Here is a 22991-nt window from a genome sequence, read left to right as displayed (position 1 = left end):
ACATTTGGGGATCTCTCTTCAGATGCTGACAGGGAGACATGTGAGCGGATGTAGAGAGAATCTGGATATATGGTTCACATATGGGCCTAACAAGAGCAATCTCTTCATATAAAGACACTATTTCTTATGCTAAGTCTACCTTGTTTTCTAATGTCAGCTGAAAGGAATGTTGGAATCTGGGGCAGTTTTCCGCATCACAGTCTGTTATTTAATTGCCTGATGTCAGAATTATTGTCTCTTTTCACACGACCTCTCTAGTTTGGGTTTTTAATTTTGTTGTTGTTTTGGGGATTTTGGAGAAGTGAGTTTAAGATTTCCAATGCTACACCCTCTTAGGAAATCTTAGTCTTCTTGCTTATACTTCCACCCAAAGTGCCCTGAAATTATTAAGGTAGTCCAACTGATAAATGGGTTTTTGGTTGTTTTTTGTTGCTTGGTTTTATTTTTAGGGTATTTTGGTTTTGGTGGGTTTTTTTTACAAAATAAATTTGGCATGTGGGATTGCAAAGTACTGAATGTTTTTGAGCACAAGTCCTTCATCTGAGTCTAGATCCGAATACACAGGTCCCAGGCACAACGCTACTCTAGTTGGCACTTAGGGCTTCCTTTTGTACAGCACAGAATCCAATATGTCAGGACAAGACAAAAGTAACGAGTAGGAAGAGGTGGGAAACAAATCTCTGTTGCTAAGTTAGCCTGTCATGCAGCAAAAGCACACACCATATGACCCCAAAAGAGTGCAGGAGAGACTCTGTGCAGTTGCAAACATGTAGAAGGTAGAACTTGTACTATCACTCACTGTGGAAAAGTCCATTACTTTACCTGGATTGGTGTATAGCTATGCCTGAAGCACAAAAACTTTAATCAAAAGAGGTCTGGAAGAAAAGTGCCAACATTCATTAATGTCTATCACTTATAACATGCAACCATTACATAGCTTTATCTTAGAAGACATTTGAAAAGATCAGTAAATCTTTACTTCCACACAGCACACAGATGACCTGAAACCAGCAATGTCAGCATCTGTACCACTGTGTGGGTACAACTGAAACAACACTCGGAGAAGAGCTGCTGTAGTTCAAAACGCAGACTCACACAGAATCACAGAATCTTAAGGGTTGGAAGGGACCTTGAGAGATCATCTAGTCCAATCCCCCTGCCAGAGCAGGCCACAGATCTTGAAAACAAGACAGTCAAGAGTCTCTGATAACTCCCAGAACTCAAGGCATTCAGGGAATCAGGAAATGACTGGAACTTGTGTTTTATGGATTTAAATAACTGAGGAAAACCAAACACAGTAGCACCTCTGATCAGTGAAATCCTAAACAGCATTGACTGAGAAAAAAAAGCACTGGAGTAAGGAACAAAACATGTGAATATATGAGGTGCTGTGGAAGCTTACCCTAACTTAGGGAAAATCCTCAGGCAAGGAGGCTGAAAGCCTCTAAGTTGCCTCTTAGAGCTGCTCAATCATTTTGCAGCAAAGTCATTACAATGACAAAGGAGCTAAATGGTTTGTAGCTACTTAGAAGTCACAAGGTTGACAGAAAGATCTTCATTTACCTTCTTATGCCAAAAAGAAAGGAAAAATTCTTTTTAGTTCAGGGTCCTAATTAGGATAATAATTGGAAGGAATACCAAATCATCACACTTGACAATAACCACGTATGTGTTTACACTAAGGGAGTCTTTTTTGGCACACTGTGGGGAAAATAAGACTTAAGTATACCAAACAAAGTACTCTACCTTACTTAGTTTAGATCTGAACTTGGTTCCAAGTTTTGAAGGAATCCAGGCCTTTTCAGGGGAAATCAGCCAGCAACTCAAGCAAAGATTTCTTCAAAGGATAAAGAACCTTGATTTTTTTTTCTTAATACTTTGTCCTCTTCTTTTTAAATAAAAGCAACATCTCTTATTTGTGAACACTGAGTTTTGAAAAGAAAGGAGAACACACTATTACAAATAGAGTGCAAAGCTTTCAGTTTATGAATCTACTATTTCACTCATGAAATATCCACGTTGCCTTCATCATCATTTCCAAAACACCACATTATATATATATAAGGCAACAATGGAATACTAGACTGGTCTGTTTCCCATATTTTTAGTTGGCTCAGCTGGAAAGTGAATACAGGCTGCTGCCCCAGGATGAGTGAAAAATTTAACTCAAATGCAATTTTGCACAAAATTACTTTCACAAGTGGGGAAAAAAAAAAAGCACGGCTAGTCAGACTCCTTGTTACAGATAACAATTTATTTTTCTCTTTTTTCCCCATAACTAAACTCTTATCATCCACAAAGTTGAGTTCACAGTGTTAAATAAGGAAAGTATAAATCTTGATATGAAATCACTAAGCTTTTCTGTGCTAAGAGTTAACTGCCCCTGCACAAAATGTCGTTACAGTCAAGCAGTATTGCACTAGCTTGGGTGAAATCTCTCCTTAGCAGACAGTAAAATTTATGCTGAAGTAGGTGCAAGACAAAATCCACAAACTGTACATCGATATTTAGAAGAGGTCTGTTGCATGTGGAACTGGTTTTGATCTTTAGATCATAAACTCCTGGAGGCACAGATCTTCTTTAATTACATGACTACAAAGCACCATGTGTTTCCATTATGCTATTTAAATAATAGATTTAATTTGAATTTACATTTGTTGATGTAAACACTACTAACTCTAACAATTACCCTCCGATGTGATGCTGAAAGTCACCGAAGTATTAAGAAAAAAATTCCTTCCCATAAAGACTACAAAGGCAAGAATCTCCAAATGTGCTATTTGAAAATATGAATAGAAATTAGATTAATAGGAGAGAAAAAAAATCATCAGAACAGAATTTTTAAGATGATACTTTCTCACAAATAACACTAACATGTCAGGTAACTGTTGAGCCGAATTAAAAATGGTTATCTGTTGTGTTTAAGAGACTGAATATATTCAGACATTTCCACTGATTACTAAAAGGAAAGGCAGTAGCATGGGAAGGATCACTCATTTTTCCTGCTACACTGTTTTAAGAGAAGTGGAATTGGGAGGTCTGCTAAGCAATTTAACTACTGGGACTCTAATCAGTTCTGGTTTTTACCAAAATTAATTTTACCTCTGCTTTTGCTTAAATAATCCCTGTTGTATAAAACTTTGTTTGAGATAGCTTCTGGACATTAGAGGCGGGTCTCAGAACAAAGTGGTGCTCGGTCCAGAAACAATTCAGAAAGGAACAGTTCAGAGGGAAACATTTAAACACAGCAACATAAGGTAAGCTGCCTGCACATGCATTGTTAATAGAAAAGAAACCTATGATCTACTGCTGAATGAAAGGGATTTTAATTTTGTTTTATAGATGACCTGCAAGCAGTTACAGCAGTTGCTATAAACTCTCTGGAAGAATGTGGGCAAAAAGAAGAAAAATCTTAATGTACTGTATATGTGGAATGTATTGTTCAGTTTATGTCATGTTGCTAGCAAAAAAAAATACTTTCAAATAGTGGAGCTTGCAAATTATATCTAATCAGAACTTCTAATCATTAATAATAATAACAACAACAAAGTAGAGGCAGTTGAAAGTGGGAGCAGAGAGCTAAGAGTGAAAAGTCTGTCAAGATTGTATTGACTTTTGTTTTTGATCATATTTGATCATATCATTTGACAAGGCAACTGAGCAAACAATTTGCCAGAAAAATTTTGAAGCAGCAGAAGTTATTCAAAGGTTATTCACTGTGTAATTCTGTATCATCCCCTCTCCCACCCAGAAGATCCAGAAATCAGAACAATTGTATCAGGAAACTCTCCTCCCACATATAGAGAAGGAATACCTAAAATTACATTAAACCAAGAAAAGTATTAAAACAGAAAGGGAAAAGAAAAGAAAACGGTAGTGTAAGATTCTTTTTGTTTTGTCTTTAAAGAAGTGTTTTTCTTCTTAATAATTTTTTCTTCTTAATAGATTTTTTGGCTGGTAGTATGTGATCTCCTGTGACCCATTCCTCCTTTTCCTTTTGTCCTTACACTAACCTTCAGAAAAAAAAAGAGGGAGGGGAAAAAAAAGAGGGTCTCTGATCTAAAAATACATAGACAGGAAAAAAAATACTGAACATAAGTAAAAAGATGATGTCCAGACAAAAACAAATGAGTATTTGAAGTACTAGATTAGACAAACGGAAGTCTCCTTATTTGATCCAGATCATCCTAAACAGTCAAACAGTGGGAGTATACTCAAAACTGTAGGTGAAGGATAACCTGGAATTCAAATAAGCTTGGATTTTTGATGAAATCATTAACAAATGCATATACTTATTACTAAAATGTAGTAAATATGTGAAAAATGACAAGATTGACAGCTTGCTTAATACTTTGTACATGCAAAAGGCAATCACTATAACTTGTTTTGCTCTTGCTCATGCCACTACTCCATCCCTAATTCTCATTTGCACCAACCCTGTAAGAGGGTAAAGCCCTTTGTGAAAACTGAGTTTTCTTTAGATATTTGCAGCTTTGGAATCATGTTTGGGAAAAAATGCAGTGGATCTGTCAAATTTGTTATGCGTGAAGGTATAGACCTCTCGTGAGCTTACAGCAGCTACCTCAATGATTCCAGCAAAGGCTAACCATTGCCAACATATAACACAGCATGAAACTACTTCTCTTTTTATGAAGAGGGGGAAAAACGCAGCCTGTTCAGTTTCTTGAAACATTAAGTTTGTTCCATTAGATTCTCCTTTTACTGCAGGTAAAACCAAGTCACAGGCACTATTTTTAAAAGGTGCGCTCAGATATTGGTAAGACTTCAAAGAATATCACAATATATTTACCATAAAAGCACAATTGTTCCAAGATGGCTCTAGTACCTGTATGCATACTGCAATACTTTGTTGACCTGTTAAGTACTCAGATAAGGCTACATAATTACTCTTTCAGTCAAGCCTGAAGGGAGGCAGAGGGGGAGATCCCTTTTACATATGGTAGAGCCTTTGAATTTGCCTTCCTTTAAATATTATGGAGTTTCTTATTCTTTAGACTGATAACATGAGGGTACTAGTTCTGGTGCACTAGTGGTGTCACCAGCTCCTGGATGAGTTACAGAAGCATTAAATAACAACATTCAGTCTCCTAGTTTATAACATCCTTATTTATATTCATATCAGTGAACAAAACTAAAAATAATATTTCACAACCTTTGAATATATTTGAATTTAGTGTCTATAAAGCGAGAGGATTTCTAACACTCCTGTAAATGTGAAGGAGTAACACAGTCTTGGCTCTTGAAAAAGAGTTTGATTTTACATATATTTACTTGAAAATCACTGTGTAAGCTTTTCATGTAGTGGCATCTTTCTTAGTAATATTACATAAAGTTTTGTTTCTTTTGATACAGTTTGAAAACAATCCTGTTAACACTGCAGAAGCTAGCCAACTGAGATTGTTTCTTTTCCCTTCTCTACCTCAATACAGAACATCAGTACTTCAGTAGTTAGTTAACTCCACAAAGTGCTTTTACTCAAATGAACTTCCTGCTCTTAGCATTTAGATTAATTTAATACTGAGATAATTTCATTGTCCACTGACATTCACTTCATCTATTTCTTTCTTTGTCAATGACAGCATAGAATCATAGAATCATAGAATGGTAAGGGTTGGAAGGGACCTTTAGAGATCATCTAGTCCAATCCCCCTGCAGAAGTAGGGTCACCTAGATCAGGTCTCATAGGAACATGTCCAGGCAGGTCTTGAAGACCTCCAAGGAAGGAGACTCCACAACCCCTCTGGGCAGCCTGTGCCACCACTCTGTCACTCTCACAGTGAAATAATTTTTTCTTATGTTTAAGTGGAACTTTTTGTGTTTCAGCTTCTTCCCATTATCCCTTGTCCTGTTACTATCTATTATAGAAAAAAGGGATGTCCCAACCTCCTGACACCCATCCTTTAGATATTTATAAATGTTAATAAGATCTCCCCTCAGTCTCCTCTTCTCCAGACTAAACAGCCCCAGTTCCTGCAGCCTTTCCTCATATGAAAGATGTTCCAGTCCCCTGATCATATTGGTGGCCCTGCACTGGACTCTCACCAGCACTTCCCTGTCGCTCTTGAGCTGAGGAGCCCAGAACTGGACACAGGACTCCAGATGAGGCCTCACCAGGGCAGAGTAGAGATGAAGAAGAACCTCCCTTGACCTGCTGGCCACACTCTTCTTGATGCATCCCAGGATGCCATTGGCCTTCTTGGCCACGAGGGCACATTGCTGGCTCATGATTAGCTTATTATCAATCAGGACTCCCAGGTCTCTCTCTGCAGAGCTGCTCTTCAGCAGTTCAACCCCCAGCCTGTGCATGGAGTTGTTCCTTCCCAGATGCAGGACTCTGCACTTGTCCTGTTGAACCTCATGAGGTTCCTCTCTGCCTAACTCTCAAGCTGGTCGAGATTCCGCTGAACAGCAGCACAGCCTTCTGGGGAATCAGCCAGTCCTCCCAGTTAGGTGTCATCAGCCAACTTGCTTCTAGGTAATGACAAACATGGCTTTGTTCACTCTTCCTTAACACAATACGAATTTGGAAGCACTAGTCTTCAAGAATTAACTTTCAAAAAATATGGAACTATCCCAAATACACATCAGAGTTAACCTAGAAATAGCTTCCCAGGTTCTCCTACAAAAGACTCATAAGCATTGCTAGCCATACAGACACAGTGCTGATGAAGTATAGCCTTCTCTGAGATGGGCCACATAGAACACTATAAGGTAATGAAAGGAAAATATATTCAAGATGTAGTGGTCAAATCCCTTCTCTAGTAAGAGGTGCCATAGGATTTCTAACCCTTCAGCAGAACAGAACTTCTTTAAAAAGCATTTTGTCTGATAGACTCTCACATACTGTATATTGCACAGTACTCAATTTACTCAGTTCAAAGGTGAACCATCACGCATATCTTACTGGGTTTTCAATCTTTTGTTCCACAAAGTCTGGAATTTCAAGCACAGCCTTGAATAAATGACCATCAATCTAATTTAGAACAACAAACTCAGTGAAGATGACTGTATTCTGCTTTAGTATTTCCATATCAACTAAAACCACAAAGAGTAAAGGAGAGTGTAGATGAGACTTGCCCCACAGTGACCATTATGGTGTTCTTCCTTTTTCAGAAGCAAGGCATCACATACAAAAATGTTGGTTTTAATTTCCAAGCTCTACTATCTTACACAATTATATAATCCTTATAAAATGAGCAGAGAACTATATCTTGGTCAGATATCTCAACAGGACAATATCACAAATAATTGCAAGCTACAAATAACCTTTTTGGCACAGTCTGGACTTCTTCATGCCATATTCTCATTCAGTAGCTTCTACTTCTGTTCTTCACTACCAATTTCTCTGAAAGCAGTAATGTCAAGAGGCCGACAATTACATTGTTCAGAATACATCCCAAAAGTAAGAGTGACCCTATATTACATCTTAATCTTTCCCCTTTGATCATCCCTTTATTTGACTGTATTTCAGTAAATTATCCATGTAGTTTTTATTTTGACAGCTCTCTTTACAGCAGTAAAACAAAATGTGTGCATTGCAAATGGCAAAGATTCAAATTTCAGCTATGTTTATCCAAAATAGCACTGAACTGCTTCTGTACTTATGCTATACTGCCTACAGCCTTACGGAAGGGGAGACAGATGGGATGAATTTAGCAGGGAAACAGCTGTGGTTTGAAGAAGAGACAAGCAAAAGTTTTGCTATCAGGCTTCATTATATATCAAGGTACCAGTAAAATGTGTATCCGTAAGGCAGCCAAAAAAGTGTTTTTCATTTGACTAGTGATAATTACCTTTTCTCAACAGCTGACAATGTTCTAAGCAGCATTAAATAGGTATAATAATTAAGCAATAAGATAAGACAGGCAGTGCCTCGCTGGGGATTATTAGTCGCCTCGGGTGTGTTACCAGGCACAAGGCTAAAGGGTGAGTGACTTCAGCCACCCGAGAAATGTAATAATCCCAGCAAAATGCACTGCCTGGAGTGTATTCTTGCTATTAAAAATGTAAATTTAGACAGGACAAAATGTTATGCACATTTCCTGTGATTTTACTGAGACGGGTTAACATTACAGAAAATCAATGAAGAAATTCTATTTCTGCCCAGCCTATGAAAGCCTTTTCCTAAGCATATATATGCTTCTGCTCAGCTTGTTTGTGCATTTTATTCATAAAACTAGTTTGGGAAGCACAAGTATTTCCATCATCTAATACACGTGACAACACACAGCAGATTACAACAGCCTTCATGATGGTAAAAGTTAAAGTGCTTTTAAGTCACATGGTTCCAAACATTTATTCTATGTAATTCATCTGTGCATGGTGTCAATTTACAGACAAGTTCTTTTTTATTTCTGAAACTCTATGTGTGTGTATATATATATATATATATATATATATATACAAACTTTTGAAAAATAAATAAATAAATATCTAAAAAAGGACAGTGACTCAAGTGATCCAAGCAAAGGGAAAAAAACCCACAAAATGAAACATAACCTGAAAGTCATTTTTGACTACATACAAGTCTCATAACTAAAACTAAGGCTAAATCCCTGGTAGTGTGGGAAGTGCTAGCGTAGCACTGAAAAAGATTACACCACTTTATATAAGCAGAGAAAAGATTACAGTAGTTTCAGCCATGCCACTGGAGACCTGAAAGTATTTAGCAATCTTGACTTGAATCAAACCAGAATTCTAAAGACTATTCAGGATTAAGTCCGAAGTAATGAGATATCATATCTGGAACACGGATGTATTTCCAGATGTGTAACCAAAGGCAGAATCTGTCTCTCCAAGGTTAAAAAAAACTTTTTTTTTTTTTTAAAAAAAAAAAAAAATTAGAAAAACGTAATTTTCTCTCATTGCCCTCCATCTACAATTTACTGTTCATAAAGAACAAGCTGAAAAAACACAGAATAATCTATTATCCTTGTCCATTTCTTTCCTATTTTCCGTAGTCACTGCTTGATTTCAGAACCAAATGGGGAAGCCTTGAGCACACATAATACTGTCTCAAGCACACTAGAAATGTAGATGCTAAGTAGGCCTCGTGATACGATCCTTCCTTATGGCCACTTCTATAAACTCTACCACAAGTTCTGCGAATACCAGCTGAGGGACATGATATTTAAGATATCATTTCCGGAAACTAGCACAATGCTTGTTATTATTAGACTACTACCAATTAGCACGATCAAAATGGACAATAAATGCAACTGCTTTTTAGTATTTAATTTTTTAGGATGGCGATTTTATTTTTTAGCATGAAGTCAGAAACTGATAATGAATATGACTGGATCTCTAGTAAAGAATGATAGTTTAAAATAGACAAGAAATAGGTAAAAGAAGATTCTATCTGTGTCTTAGGGAACAAAGCCAGTGGGAAAAAAGTCTTCAGTTTCACAATGCATAAACAACAGCATTTCCAATTATTCTAAAAAAAGGGAAACAAAAGGTATGATGGAAAAAAAAACCCCCAGCTTTAAGTGCAACATTAGTTATAGAACTGCTGGCACAAGACACTTCAAGGCTAAACACTCAAAGATTTAAAAGCAGGTTAGATTTACGTATGGAAAATGAAAACATTCAGTTATATCAGCTTCTACAGGAGCAAGACTGGACCCTGCAGAAACAATGAAAACACTGAAGTTAACAGACAAAAGCAGCCTTCCAATAGCCTTGCAAAAGTCTACTTACATTAAAAAAGTAAATGATCACTATTTTTTTGTCTCCTTCTCTCACAACAATAACCTTGAAAGCTGGCAGGGGCATAGATAATGTTACAGAGCCAGTAAATTATCCTGAGATTTTTGAAATGCTGTTTAAATGTTATTTATCTGTCTTCATTTTTAGTTCCCCACTACATAGGAATAGTGTTTTAAATAGCCTTAGTCTGTAAATCTCAGTTATACACAGAGAACAAAATCAGAGGGAAATAATGGGTTAATAGACAGATTTTACTATTATTGTGAGTTCACTTAAGGCCCAACAGGAAGATCCCAATTACTGCGAAATATCCCAACTACATATTTCCTGCTGAATTACTGTGTAGTGTTGGTTTCACAGTGGCTATCTGAAAACATGTTTTTAATTGTTCTTAGATTTCACATGGATATCACAGAAATACAGTAAAGAAAAATGAACTTTAAAAATGCAGGTGGCAATACAATATGGAAGAAAGACAACAAGGTGTGTATAACAGCCAGGGATTTCATCAGTTTATTTCTTCAGATGGTCTAAACAATAAAGACTTGCTAAAGATTGTTAAATGGCAGTAAACTTCTAGAAGGAACATAGGGAGGATTGTCCTCCAGAGTTTATACTATGTTAGAAAAAGTGTTGAGGAAGACTGGTCTGTGAATACTACTATGGATTGAAGGCAAAGTGTTTCACAGAAGATACAGTGGTGGTGAAAGGGTAATTAGTAGTTTAACACAGGAAGGATCACATAACATCACCAGAAGTAATTCCCAACCAAAATTTTAAAAATTGCAGGTCTGTCTCACAAGTAGGAGAATAAGATTGAGCTTCACTGGAAAACGATGAGTACATTCTGTGCAATGCTGCACATCTTTTTCAGCATCAATGTTATGAACTGCATAGGACCAAGCATTTCTAGATCTTGTCATATCACAGAGAGTCTGGGCTGAGCTGTCAGACATCACCTTTATCCACCTCCATTCTAGCGAAGAGAATCAAGAATTCTTCATTAATGCTAAATTAACATTTAAATTTGAAAACTAACAACTGTGCTGACAACAGAAAGTAACAAGAACAGCCCAGAACCTTATGTTGTGCTGGTTTATGTCACACATTTCAGGGTTTTTTACATTCCTGGTAGACAAGAACACAAGCTTACTATTAGTGAGCTAAAGGTTTCAGCTCCCAGAAGCTGATGGAACAAATAACAACTATCTCCACGTCTGTTTTGGGAAAGGCAGAATACATCGAAGCAATAGAGTAGAAGACACTGTCAGGAGTGGACAGTAACCAGACTTTTAACAGGGTGGGTGTTAGTCAGTGTTGATAGCAGTTCAACATAGAATCAAGTAAACCTGGCTATGTTTCCACCTAGTTTTTCTTTGAGGCATCGACTCCACAGTTTATGGTATCACTTTCCCAGACATTATTCTCCAGTTTCTAAAACAACAAAATTGAGGTGACCAGCTGTCTTGATGAGCAAAGTCAATACAGATCACATAGTTTTACCCTCTACACTTTCTTCCTCACATCGACTATTTTGTTATGCAGTTAAAACAGATGCAGCATTAACTAATCCTTAAAGAAGGTAATTCAGACAACTATCAGCCCATTAACATGACCTCAAATGCATGAAAAGCCTATAGCAAGTTTTGAAGGAAAAAGAACTTAAAAGGACACAAAGGTAAATGGTAAAAATAAGAAAATGAAACATACCTTAGACCAAGCAGACATTGTCACATCAACCCTAAAGTCTTTGACAGCTGATTCTTTTATAAAGGAAATGCAATAAGTCTTACCTATGTTAACTTCAACAAAACAGTAATATCACACTCCATCAGCAATCATTAACTAAGCTGCTGTCAAGTAACTGACTAAAATAAAGTGCACAGCCAACAAGAAAAATTGAAGGTGAGGAAGAATGAAAAGTGTATTTCTTCAAGTTTAAATAGATTTTTCAATATTTTGAACCATGACAAAGCACAAAAAGTGGGAGCGGGCTGCAAATTTAAGAGATGTCATCAGCTTAGAGAAGGTCTCGGATACTGCACAGAAAGAAACAGATGACTCAGAAGATTGCAACAGCAGACATGGGATGAAATTTTACACTACAAAGTCTTACACTAGGGACTTAATGCACCCTCAGTTCATAGCAACTCTGCTAAGAATTTGAATTTACTTGAAGAGGTCCTGTATGCACTTCTTCAATAGAGAAGGATTATCAGTTGTCAGAATTATCCAGCTGTCAAAACAAGTGTGATTGTAGGATGCATCAGTCAAGGAATTTCAAGTAAATACATTAATTCCATCAACTGGGATATTCAAATGCCCTCATCCAAAACCTTGTAGACAGTTCTGATGCCCATATTAAAAGAAGATCAACAATCAGAAAATTGAGGGTGATGGAGAGCTTAATGGAAAAAGAAGACCTTGAATGAAGTTGATGAAGGCTTTTTTAATCAGAAGTAGGGCTGAATAGATACCAAAATTATCTATAGTTTTCTGCATTATTGATGCAGATAAAAGTAGAACAAAAGAATTACTTCATCCCAATTTTGGCTCAAAGACAAGTAGGTACAAGCCAAACAGAAATAAAATCAGATAAAAAATAAGAAGGACCTCCAATTGTAAAATGAATGTTGTCCAAACTGGAGCAGTGAAGCCTAATGACTTTTAGAAAGGAGCCCAATACATTCTCACGGGAATATTTATATAAAAACCATAGACAGATAGATTTTATATAGACACACACACACATACTTAATGATTCATGCAGTACAGGAACAAAGTACTCAGTGACCTAAAATACATCTTACTGAACATTGTTAAGTTCCCTGAACATCTATCTAAAAATTTGCTGGGATTGTACCCTCTGCTTGTCTTTTGTTCCTTAAGATGGTTAACAACTTACAACTTATTTGCATGCTATTTTGCAGCATTTTCTGAAGATCCCTTATTTCTCTTGGTATACTTTTTCATATTTTTTCACAACTAAGATAATTTTTGCTTTATGTATCTACTGATCAAGTAGTTGAATAAATTTTTAAAAACCAGTATCTGAGGCTCGTATAATCTTATATAACAAACTATTTAGAATGGGACTATTATACACACAAACCATAACTAATATATGCACTTTGATTTTTATAGATATGTACACATATATATTTAAAGTGTGTCGTAGGGAACAGGCAAACGTATATATAGTAAGTAGACAAACAGTGAAATGGGGAGGAAGAGGAAGGAAAACAGAGCATGTATATGTGTGCATACACCCAAACATTAAACAAAATCCAAAGAAGCTTTCAGACTCTGACAGGATTTGCAACATACATAAATATAAGTATAAATATAAGTATAAATATATATGTATGTGTATGCACATCATCTGTTGATTATTTCCTAATAGTATTTCCTAGAGTATACATTTCTCAACCTAAACTGTGAGTCTATAAAATGGTAATAAAAAGTAAGTTACTAAGTAAACCCTAGATTCTAGGCAGAGTTGAGAGCTCTAACTGGCTGACCCGCAATCCCAGACATAGTAACCACAAAGCTTTTCACAAACTCCACGCATGAAAGGCTGAACAAACAAGTCTGTCTGCACTTGTCACAGCAGTCCTTTTACAGCAAAACTACAACAACGATTCGTGGGTATGAATAATGGTGTCGAGAAAAAAGTGGACCACACTGCTCCTTAGGCATCGAGGCATATTAATATATGTAGTGACCATAACATCTTTCATATTGAAGCTGTTCAGTATAAAAGATGTTATGGTGACTATAGATATGAATATTTTCAAAATAAAAATTAATGCATTTAAAACAAAAAAGCCGCATTATAGTGCATTTTTATTCTATAACTACATTTCAAAACAGATGATTGGTCTATTGAAAAAATAACAACAATTGCCTCACTGTTACTTAAAAAAAAATACCAACCTATCAGTAAAATAAAAAGTAAGGAAGGCATGACATTCAACAAAGAACAAACTGGACTGGAAAAAAAAAAGTTCTTCTAGGCAATGATCAAAACTGAGTTCTTTCACCCATCACAATTTTGTGAAAACATTAAAAGAAATGTATAAGAGCTCCAAGTAGAAAATGTTTGATTGCTTCAGTGATCAAGAAATAACTTTAATCAATTGTTCTACCGAAGATTTGCCAAAGAAATCTTAAATTTCTATTCAGAAGCATAATAGTGACAGCAAACCACCTATTGTAACTTTCATGTACCAGTTTCTTGAAATTGCTGGTGTATTCTCAATATATATGTCTCATTTGTTTCATATGTGTTCTCTGATATACTATCCCTTTAGAAACAAGAACAAAAAATAAATTTAATCATGGGAAAAAAATCCTCTGAAATTATTGTCAAACAATGTCAGATTTTCTCTCTCCTTGAGTGGTCCATTTAAGAATCCATTTTAGCTACTCTTCCAGATAAGCTTATCCATAAGAGTCATACATTTCCCCATAGGTAGAAAACAAACATAATTTGTCACATGTTGTGCTACACAGACATATCTGCAGTTGCTGCACTACACTAGAATGTCTGAAGGGGAAGACACCCCAGGTAGTTGGCTGCAGACACATCTCAAAAACATGGCATGTAGTTACAATTTGACACATAGAGTCTTTATAAATCCAATGTCTATGAAGTCAAACAAATCTTCTTATTTATAGTAACAGGGAAGAGCAGATCTCTGCCGTCTTGTTACACAGATGGTTGTAACATTTTTATAGTTAACTTACAACCACTGATGCCTGAGGAATAGACACACATCTGCCCCAAACTGCCAGTCCTGTAGGCTCTTCTTTTTAACTTTAGCTACCAAAAATACAGTCGAAATAGACGTAATTCCATAATTTCCAAACAGCTACCACAACAAAAATCCCCATGCAAACTGACATAAAAATGTTTTATTATTGTTAATGTTAAACAGATTGGACAGTGATCACATACATTATGGAAAAAAAAATAGCAGCAGTGCAAACTCTATTTATTTGGTATTACTGTTGGTAATACCAAAACTCATAAGCAAAATGGCAGTTCTAGAGAAAATTCATAGCCTCACATCCTATATACTGAACTTACTTTGGAAAAATGTCTGGAAAAAACTCATTAGAAGCTTCTAAATTTATGTTCTACTAAAAAGATTTCATACAAACTACTGTCCATATGGGTGTTTTTTGCTGTTTGATAAAAAAAGTAAAAGGCATGGCTGGCTCATCTTAAAAAAAGGAGAGCATTTTCTCCTCCTGCTTGAAGACATTACGTCGTATTTGCTGTATTTCCTCATGTCGTCTGTTTTTTTAACAGGAAATGTACACACAAAAGAACTGTATATATTAAATTAAATGCCTCCCATTTAAGACAATGGCCATCCACAGAAGAAACTCTCTAAATAGATGAGTCAGAATCAAAGGCTTGCCTTACAAGAAGAAGAATAGACACAGAAAAGTAAAACTGTAATTGAACCCTGTATCTGCAAGACTTGTTAATTGTGTTCTGTGAAAGCTTAAGTAGCCTAATGAAATACTGACCCATTCAAAAGACACAAAGATGAGGGGCTGAGGGATATGGTTTAGTTCAGTGATAGGCTTGGCAGTGTCTTTTCCAACCGTAATGATCCTATGGCAGCTCGGACAAATATTAGTTATTCATAAATATGTTCAATGGATAATAAATCTAGGCAGATTCTTGCTTTTTTTTTTTTCTTTCGCGCCAAATTGGAAGAGAATAGAGCTTGTGAGGAAGTAGGTCTACATTGATGGAACTGGTCTAACTACAGAGATGAAAAAACATGCCTTGGAATTCAGTTTGAAAACAGATAAAGGAGAGGACAAACTAACATTATGTATACTGTTATCCAATTAATTGATTTTGGATTTTCTTCCCCCTGAAGTCTATTTTTTTTTGTGGAGTGGAGCACAGAAGGAAACCAGAAAGGCAGTTTAGCCTTTTATTTTTGATACATACTCTTGACTAATTTTCTATCATTATAGCTGTCTTATAAGAAATTCTGTACTTTCTTCTACCTGTTAATTTCAACTATGAACACATATGTACAGAATGCAAATTTGAGGAATTTTATTACAAAATTCACTTTGAGGTTGAAAATTTGTACCAATGTACTCTGTGCCACACAAGAAACAAGAATTTATTTCTCCAGGGTTCAGATCCAAGTCACACATACTGACCATGTGGGAGTGACCCTATGTCATGTTAATGAATACTTTTGAGATAATCTACCTAGCTAAACAAACCACCGTCTAAAATGAAAAGTACATAGCAAAAATATCAAAATAATAACTAATGTAAAACATCATAAATAGGTCTAAAGCAAAGATCCACAGTGTTGCTAGATTAACAACATTAAATAAACATCCCCATAAGCTCCACTGCAGTCTTAACGTGTCACCTTAGTCCTGAAAACTGTACATCTTTGAAGTTTGTCTCAATAGCATGTGTCAGCTCTATCATTTAAGATGGATATCTGTTAATGTTGTATTTCACTGAGCAAAAACACAATAAAAAGGATGGATAAATATGGTATAAATCAAAACTACATTTAAGAAGCCGATTCAAAATTATTTTTAAAACTGTAATTTAAAGAAATCTCTTTCTTTAAAACCTGATTATATCATTTTTGGTCTATATTAACTTGCAGTACGTATTCGGAGAGAAAGATAGGAACAGCAGAGAAAGAGTTATCTTGTTCACTTCCAGGAAAGCAGCTGTCACCATTGCCAAAACATTGTTGCTCCAAAAGAAATTCTGACTGATCAATTAGATGTTGTTCCTTCTACAAAATAGTTATACTGGGGTCTGTCATATTCACTTAGGAGAACACAAGCAGTGACAGAGATTCCATCTTAAATAGATACCACAATTTCCTGTTATTCAAATGCAAATGTTAGGTCCCAAGTTAAGTCAAAATAATTTTGATATAAAAAACTTTCTAAAGAAAGCTAGCAAAATAACTGCTAGAAAATTATGTACGAATTAACTTTGCAGGATTGTGTTGCAAAAAGACCAGTGCTATTTGTAGCTGCATACAAAGGAGAAACATATTGTATTAAGAAGTAATCATCCTTAACATTATTTTGCTGTGATTATTAGTATCCAATTGATGGATGAAAATCTGTGGCAAAACACATTACTATTATTTGTTCTTCTGGCTTTACTAAATAGCATAGCCAGATGTCTATTTTTAGAGTCAGAAGAGAAAAAAAAATCATTATCTTTATTTTGTAGAAGCCATTAAATGTAAATATAAGGAAATGAGAGATTTATTTGTTGTCATAGTTATACTCGTTGCTTTTTTCACTAGATCTGAATACTTCATAGCCAATTTATAAAATTTGAGAACCGATACAGAAAATTTACTATAGTTTTCACATAGAAACAAAAATTAGATTACACTGAATTTTTAAAGCAGTTTATATATCAGCTTTGTCACTTATTACCTGGATTTTACATGAATATAGGGCAAGATCATGATTAAATATGTGTTAAAAAAATCCTCCCTTAACATTACCGGTAACAGGTAATGTTCATGACTCAAATACTTCATAATGTCGGCCACATCTACACATTCTAAAATATTTAATAACACTGTCCTGTTTTTTCTCCTTGTTATCAGCAAAACAGCAGCAGAAGGTAAGGCACAGCCTGCAGCATGACCACTCTGTTCTGGATTAATGCTTGCAGTCTTTTCTAGTGTATAATCATTGCTGCTGCAACAGAGAATGAACAACGTTTTCCAGCATATCTATTTTATTTGGTTCTACACTAGATAGTAATAATTGTACTGAATAACAGCTAGGAGAAAAAAAAAGGATTCCCCCTGAAAGCAACCCTGAGTCCTCAGTGCATGTAGTCCTTATGCTAAGAATACACCACAAATGGAAGATTATCTGGTCACACAGATTAGGGACACAGTCCTAGCATTTGGAACTTTTTTGTTCTGAGATATAAAAGAGGATCACAATTTTGGGTTACAGAAAAGCTGGATGAGGTACAGACAGAAATCTGACAAGGAAGAGGAAAGGAGGAGGTCTGGACATCTGGAAAGAATGCATGGAGAGCTTGTAAAAATGGACTGATATGGAAAGACAAAGAGATGGCAGCAAAAAATTTTTTAGAAATCAATAGTTGAAAAAAAAAAAGTATGTAAGACTGGCTGCTTCAATACATGCAAGCTCTGTTCCTGAAGGTCAACAGTCAAAAAAAGCAAACAGAATTTTTCCCAGCTAGGAGCATCTAGTTCAAATGAAGCTAAACTGCCTTTTGCCTTTCACTACTGTCAAAAGGTAGTATGGCTGATTGGGTCTGCAGAGTTGGCTCTCCGCCATCTCTTTACTTGATCTTCTACCCCCCTAATCATGCCTCAGCTCTTTCCAGTGCCTGTTAAACCGAATGGAGCTGAAAACAGAACAAGATCAATATAGATGAATTTTCTGGTACCAAGAAGAAAAAGTCTCCAAAGTGATCTTTAAGAACATATAATCAAAATTGCAGCACAAGGTATTGTCAGTCTGGACACTCTGTCAATTGGTATTGGTAGAAATATTCCATACTGGTCTTGCTTTATCTGCTCCCAGCTATTCCTGAGGAAATTGCTGCTTCTCTGAAAAGGCTAGTGGTGCCTGGAAACCATTAATAGTTCTCAGGTTACTAAGGATCCTCAGAAAGATTTGTCTGTTTATACAAGTTCAGTATTACTGAGAAAGTTAAGATGGTAAAACTCCAAAATACACCTATTATACGGCATAACGCAACCCACATCTGTACTCTACATTCATATTATTGAATAATCTTTTCTCTCCTCCCTCCATTTTTTTTTTTTTTTTAATATGCTAAGACAATTCATCCAAGTTAGAGCAGAGAACAGCCAAAGCAGCCCACACACATATGTACTAGGCTTAAATTTTTTGGAAGACTATGCTGTACAAGCTTTCATTTTATTTATCCAAAATGGCACAAGCAAAAAAAAACCTTGACAGAATGCTTGGGGAGGAGGAAGGGGTGGTCATTTTCACAAGGAAAGAATATTACTTTCAACCAACCTAGTGTCACTTTATGTTTACACAACACAACAGGTAGAGTAGAGCGTACCACACACTGACAGATCAGCAGGATCTCCTACCTCGACTTCATCCTCTCATGCAATCTCCCATGCTGGATACACTGTTGGTCCAATTCATCATTCTGTTTCTGCATCTTCTCCAATCTGCCATGAAGATACTCTTTTTCCTGACTAAGCTGGTTGACTTGAGATCTACAGAAGGAAAACAACGTGATGATGGATGTTGTCAGATTTCATCCTGCAGTGTGCTATCAATATGTGGCTTCAGCATTTATACAGTTTCATACATGTACATGCAATGATGAGGTACAGACAATAAACAGTCTATTACTAGAATTTACAGAAACAAACCAATTTCAAATAATCTTAAAAGAACACGACACTGAATGGTATCTGGTAAACATGCCAATGACAATCAGTCATTGGTTGGCTATGCTAATTTCAGCCTAATTTAAATAGGCATGTCATTTGGCACTATGTGTTGATAAGATCAATAAATGTAAATTCATATTTGTTAAGTAAGTATTTGGCCAGCATTTTGAAAACACATTTCAAGTTCTTTATTAGTAAAACCTAATAACTAGTTTAAAAAATGGCTACTAAAACCTTTTTCAAGCTTTTCTGCACTGTACAGATTGAAATCTGAACAGTGGCACAATTTTAGAAACTTCATTAACATTAAGGTAATGCCCAAAATACCATTACACAGACCAAAAAACAACCAACCTGAAACCAAAAAACTCCCTCAAAACACATTAGAAGTAATAAAACCTTAATAAACAAGAAACAAATCATGTACAGGCACACTCTAATCCACATAACATTCGCCACAGTCTTTGAGAGAATTAGTCACTTCTACCAATTCTTATTCTTCAAGGATGAGCAGAAACACCAGATCCATAAATGACCTGGGACTGCTACTTGCTACATCTCTAACCATCAGCCCCTGGAGAAACAGGCATGAGCTGTTTCTTAATATCAGGAAAAGATCTCAGATTAAATTGTGATAAAAAATACATTATGAACTTGTACAGTTTAACTCTTTGGAAAAGGTTAATGAGAACATGTCAGAATCTGCTATACCATCAGAAAGCAAGAATCAAAAGCAAGCAAATTTGTATTATGGCATCTGCCACTCCAGATCTTGAGGTTAAAAAGCTTCAGATATATCTTTAAATCATAAACTTAAATATGCTGCAGTTACACCAGAAAGATACTTTACCTTCCTGGCTGTTACAGAATGCAACAATAACTGACATTCTGAAAAATACAACAAAGAACAGGGGAGAAGGAATATTCCTCCCTCAAAAACATGTTGTTACACTGACAAGTCAAATCTGCAAATGACAACATAATCTTTTCATATTTAAACAGAGAACAATACATGGTATCATCTGTGAATCTAAAAAAACTTAACAAGGGAAACTTGGAAGAAGACTGTATGTAATTTAATTTAGATTGGGAGTTACAGCTCTATTAAGGAACATCACTGACAATCATATAATAATTGTGCTGATGTATTTGTTCTTCAAACCTAAACACACAAGAATTTCCTTGGTGGGCATGTAACAGTGGGCAGGATGTTATAGGAAGGTAACTGAAGTCCAATTTTTACACCAATCATTTCACAGAAATACTAGCAACTTAAATGTCATCATTAGTAAAGCATTGTCAGTTGGACCAATTGTTATCACACAGTCTGGGTACAGCCAGTGGATAAAAGCAAAGGTCCACTAGAGAGCAGCTCAACCGAGACTTGACGTAATGAAGCCCAACCAAGTGGTAATGGACTAAACTCAAGATTGAATTCCTTTTCTTTATGCCAGCAAAATACAGCATCATTTGCCATGTGGAAATACTGTAAATTATCATGTTTACATGGTTTCCCAAGTGGGGAATTCTGCTTCTTTTTCTGTATTTATTCGTGTGTGTCTCATTCATGGAAACAGCAGAAGCCACTTTCAAGGTGCTAAAAATCTCAAAGTTTTAAAAGGACGTATTCATCTCCAGCACATTTGAAGATGCCTGAAGTCTCTCTGAAAAGATCAAGGAATTCAAATCAACCAAATCACTACTGAAAATTACAATTAATGAAAGAAAATTAATTGAAAACATGAGTAGCACGATCCCTGAACTCTAAAATACAGCTATAAATGTCTGATGCTCTGAACCATATTACTTGCCTTCTATTCTCCTAAAACATCTTTTGTAATTAGTTGACCTCAACAACAAAAAATTAATTCTAGTTAAGACATTATTTCCATAATATCCCTTCTAAGTAAATATCCAAGAGTCTGATGACTCAGATTCAAGTATTGCATTACACTGGAATTTTGGAAGACAGCACATATGAAGGGCAGAATCAGTATTAAGGTCAAAGTTAAAAGGTTCATGTGTGTTGCCATTACAGAGAGGATACCTGTACCAAAACAAGACTGCACACCAAGAGTCTTCATTATCACCTAACAAAGATGTCCTCTGCATCTTTAAATATACCATTCATCCACCTCAGTTTCGAAAGACAAAAATAGTTAATTCTATAGGTTATTTAAATTACTTCAAAATTAACCATAATTTTAATAAGCCTGAACAAGTGTACTAACATGATGGCACATTTGTACTAGGAGTAGCAATTCCACTCAGTCAGGGGCATGATCAGGTCTATGTAAATACTTCTGACTCACTCTGCTCCCATGCCGTCACAGCAGGGACCAGACAGGGAGTGGGATGGGTGCCAGAGTACACAGCCTTGAACTTTTGAGATAGCCCACACGTAATACCAGGGACAGAGGTAAATTAGAAAAATCTATGCACTACACACTGTGTCTGATGGATCCAGAAAACTAAAGGATGAGGCATGAGTGTGATGACGCTGCTCCACAAACGCTACTCTGGGTCCAGCAGGCCAACTAGTAAGCTATGGTGGGCTTAGAAACTGAATTGTGCAGACTTCTGGAATGCCACTATCTGAGCTGAGTTCTGCATGGAACTGCATTTCTGTCGACTCAGGCTGGCCCCATAAGTCATACAGTCATATTAACATATCTATGTGTCCTTCTGAGACCTGATATGAAATCAATATTATTTCAGAACTGCACAGGGCAAAGCTACAATGTTAGATGAAAATGAAAATGTAAAAGGCTTGCTTGTAAGTAGATGAGTAATAGATTTTGCCAAACTGCATTTACTTGTCACTATATTAAAAATAATTGCTGATGACCAGGGCGACGGACAGGGACAACAAAAGAAACCTTCTATACTTCTGGATCTATTCAATTACCAAGAAAGCTTCAACTTCTATTTAAAAGCAGATTTAAGTTTTAATCCTCCATCCTTGCTGGAAGAGCCTTGGAACAAAAGCCCTGGTTTCTCCAAAACATTCAAATATTGAAAGGAAAGAATCAGCAAATAGTTACAATTTCAAAGTTAGCGTTAGGATATTTTTAGGATGAGCTGGTTTTTTAACAGTAAGGTGGCAATACTGTCTTTACTCCCCTGAACTACCTTTTGCGTCGCAGTGCTTTTCAAGCACTGCCTTCTCCTACTCCTAAGACCAATTGTTTGCTTGTATGGCAATTTAATACATGCTCTAAAATATTTTCTGCTGACACAGTATTGTTGCATATAATTTTCATGACTGATCCTTCAGTCTGTTTCACATCTTCATATGGCTACCTTCAGCAAACTTTTCATTTGTGGTATTGAGCTCAATGACTGCAGTCAACCAAACATGCAGAAAAATAGTTCAGCCGGGTGTGTGTTCTTTACTTCAATTAAACTCACACAGTTGGATGCCTACCATTGCCAAACCAGTAATATAATTTATACATTATAGTCCAAACAGTAAAACTACACTAAAAGTCATTTAACAATATTTATAACACCATAAAATACAGTGTTAAAATATATGAACTGCAATATGTACCAAAATTATAAAATTTGTTTCTCATCATCAGTGATTAAAACTAGGATCATTGCTCTAGCTTCAATACTCACAACCCTGGTGACAGATTAGAATTCAAATCTTAATGATCAATTTACAATTAACAAGATAGAAGTGAAACAAATTAAACTAACCATTATATATAACGAGACCCAATGGACTCCCATTGTTCCCCTTAATTACAAAACGCAAATCACAAATACACAGTGGGCAGTGCTAAGCATTAATCT

General features: G+C 36.0%; 1 protein-coding gene across 2 annotated transcripts in view; it reads right to left on the bottom strand.

Moving 5' to 3' along the window:
* Window positions 1–22991, bottom strand: part of SDCCAG8 (SHH signaling and ciliogenesis regulator SDCCAG8) — a 124749-nt gene that overhangs the window by 23479 nt on the left and 78279 nt on the right. For both annotated transcript variants that reach the window (XM_061991062.1, XM_061991063.1), the window contains exon 16: window positions 18879–19010. In XM_061991062.1, the coding sequence (XP_061847046.1) occupies window positions 18879–19010 (132 nt within the window). The remainder of the gene's footprint in view (window positions 1–18878; window positions 19011–22991) is intronic.

Source organism: Colius striatus, chromosome 2 (assembly GCF_028858725.1).
Source record: "Colius striatus isolate bColStr4 chromosome 2, bColStr4.1.hap1, whole genome shotgun sequence".
Classification (NCBI taxonomy): domain Eukaryota; kingdom Metazoa; phylum Chordata; class Aves; order Coliiformes; family Coliidae; genus Colius; species Colius striatus.
Note: the sequence above shows the minus strand (reverse complement) of the source record. Positions and strands in the feature narration are given on the sequence as shown.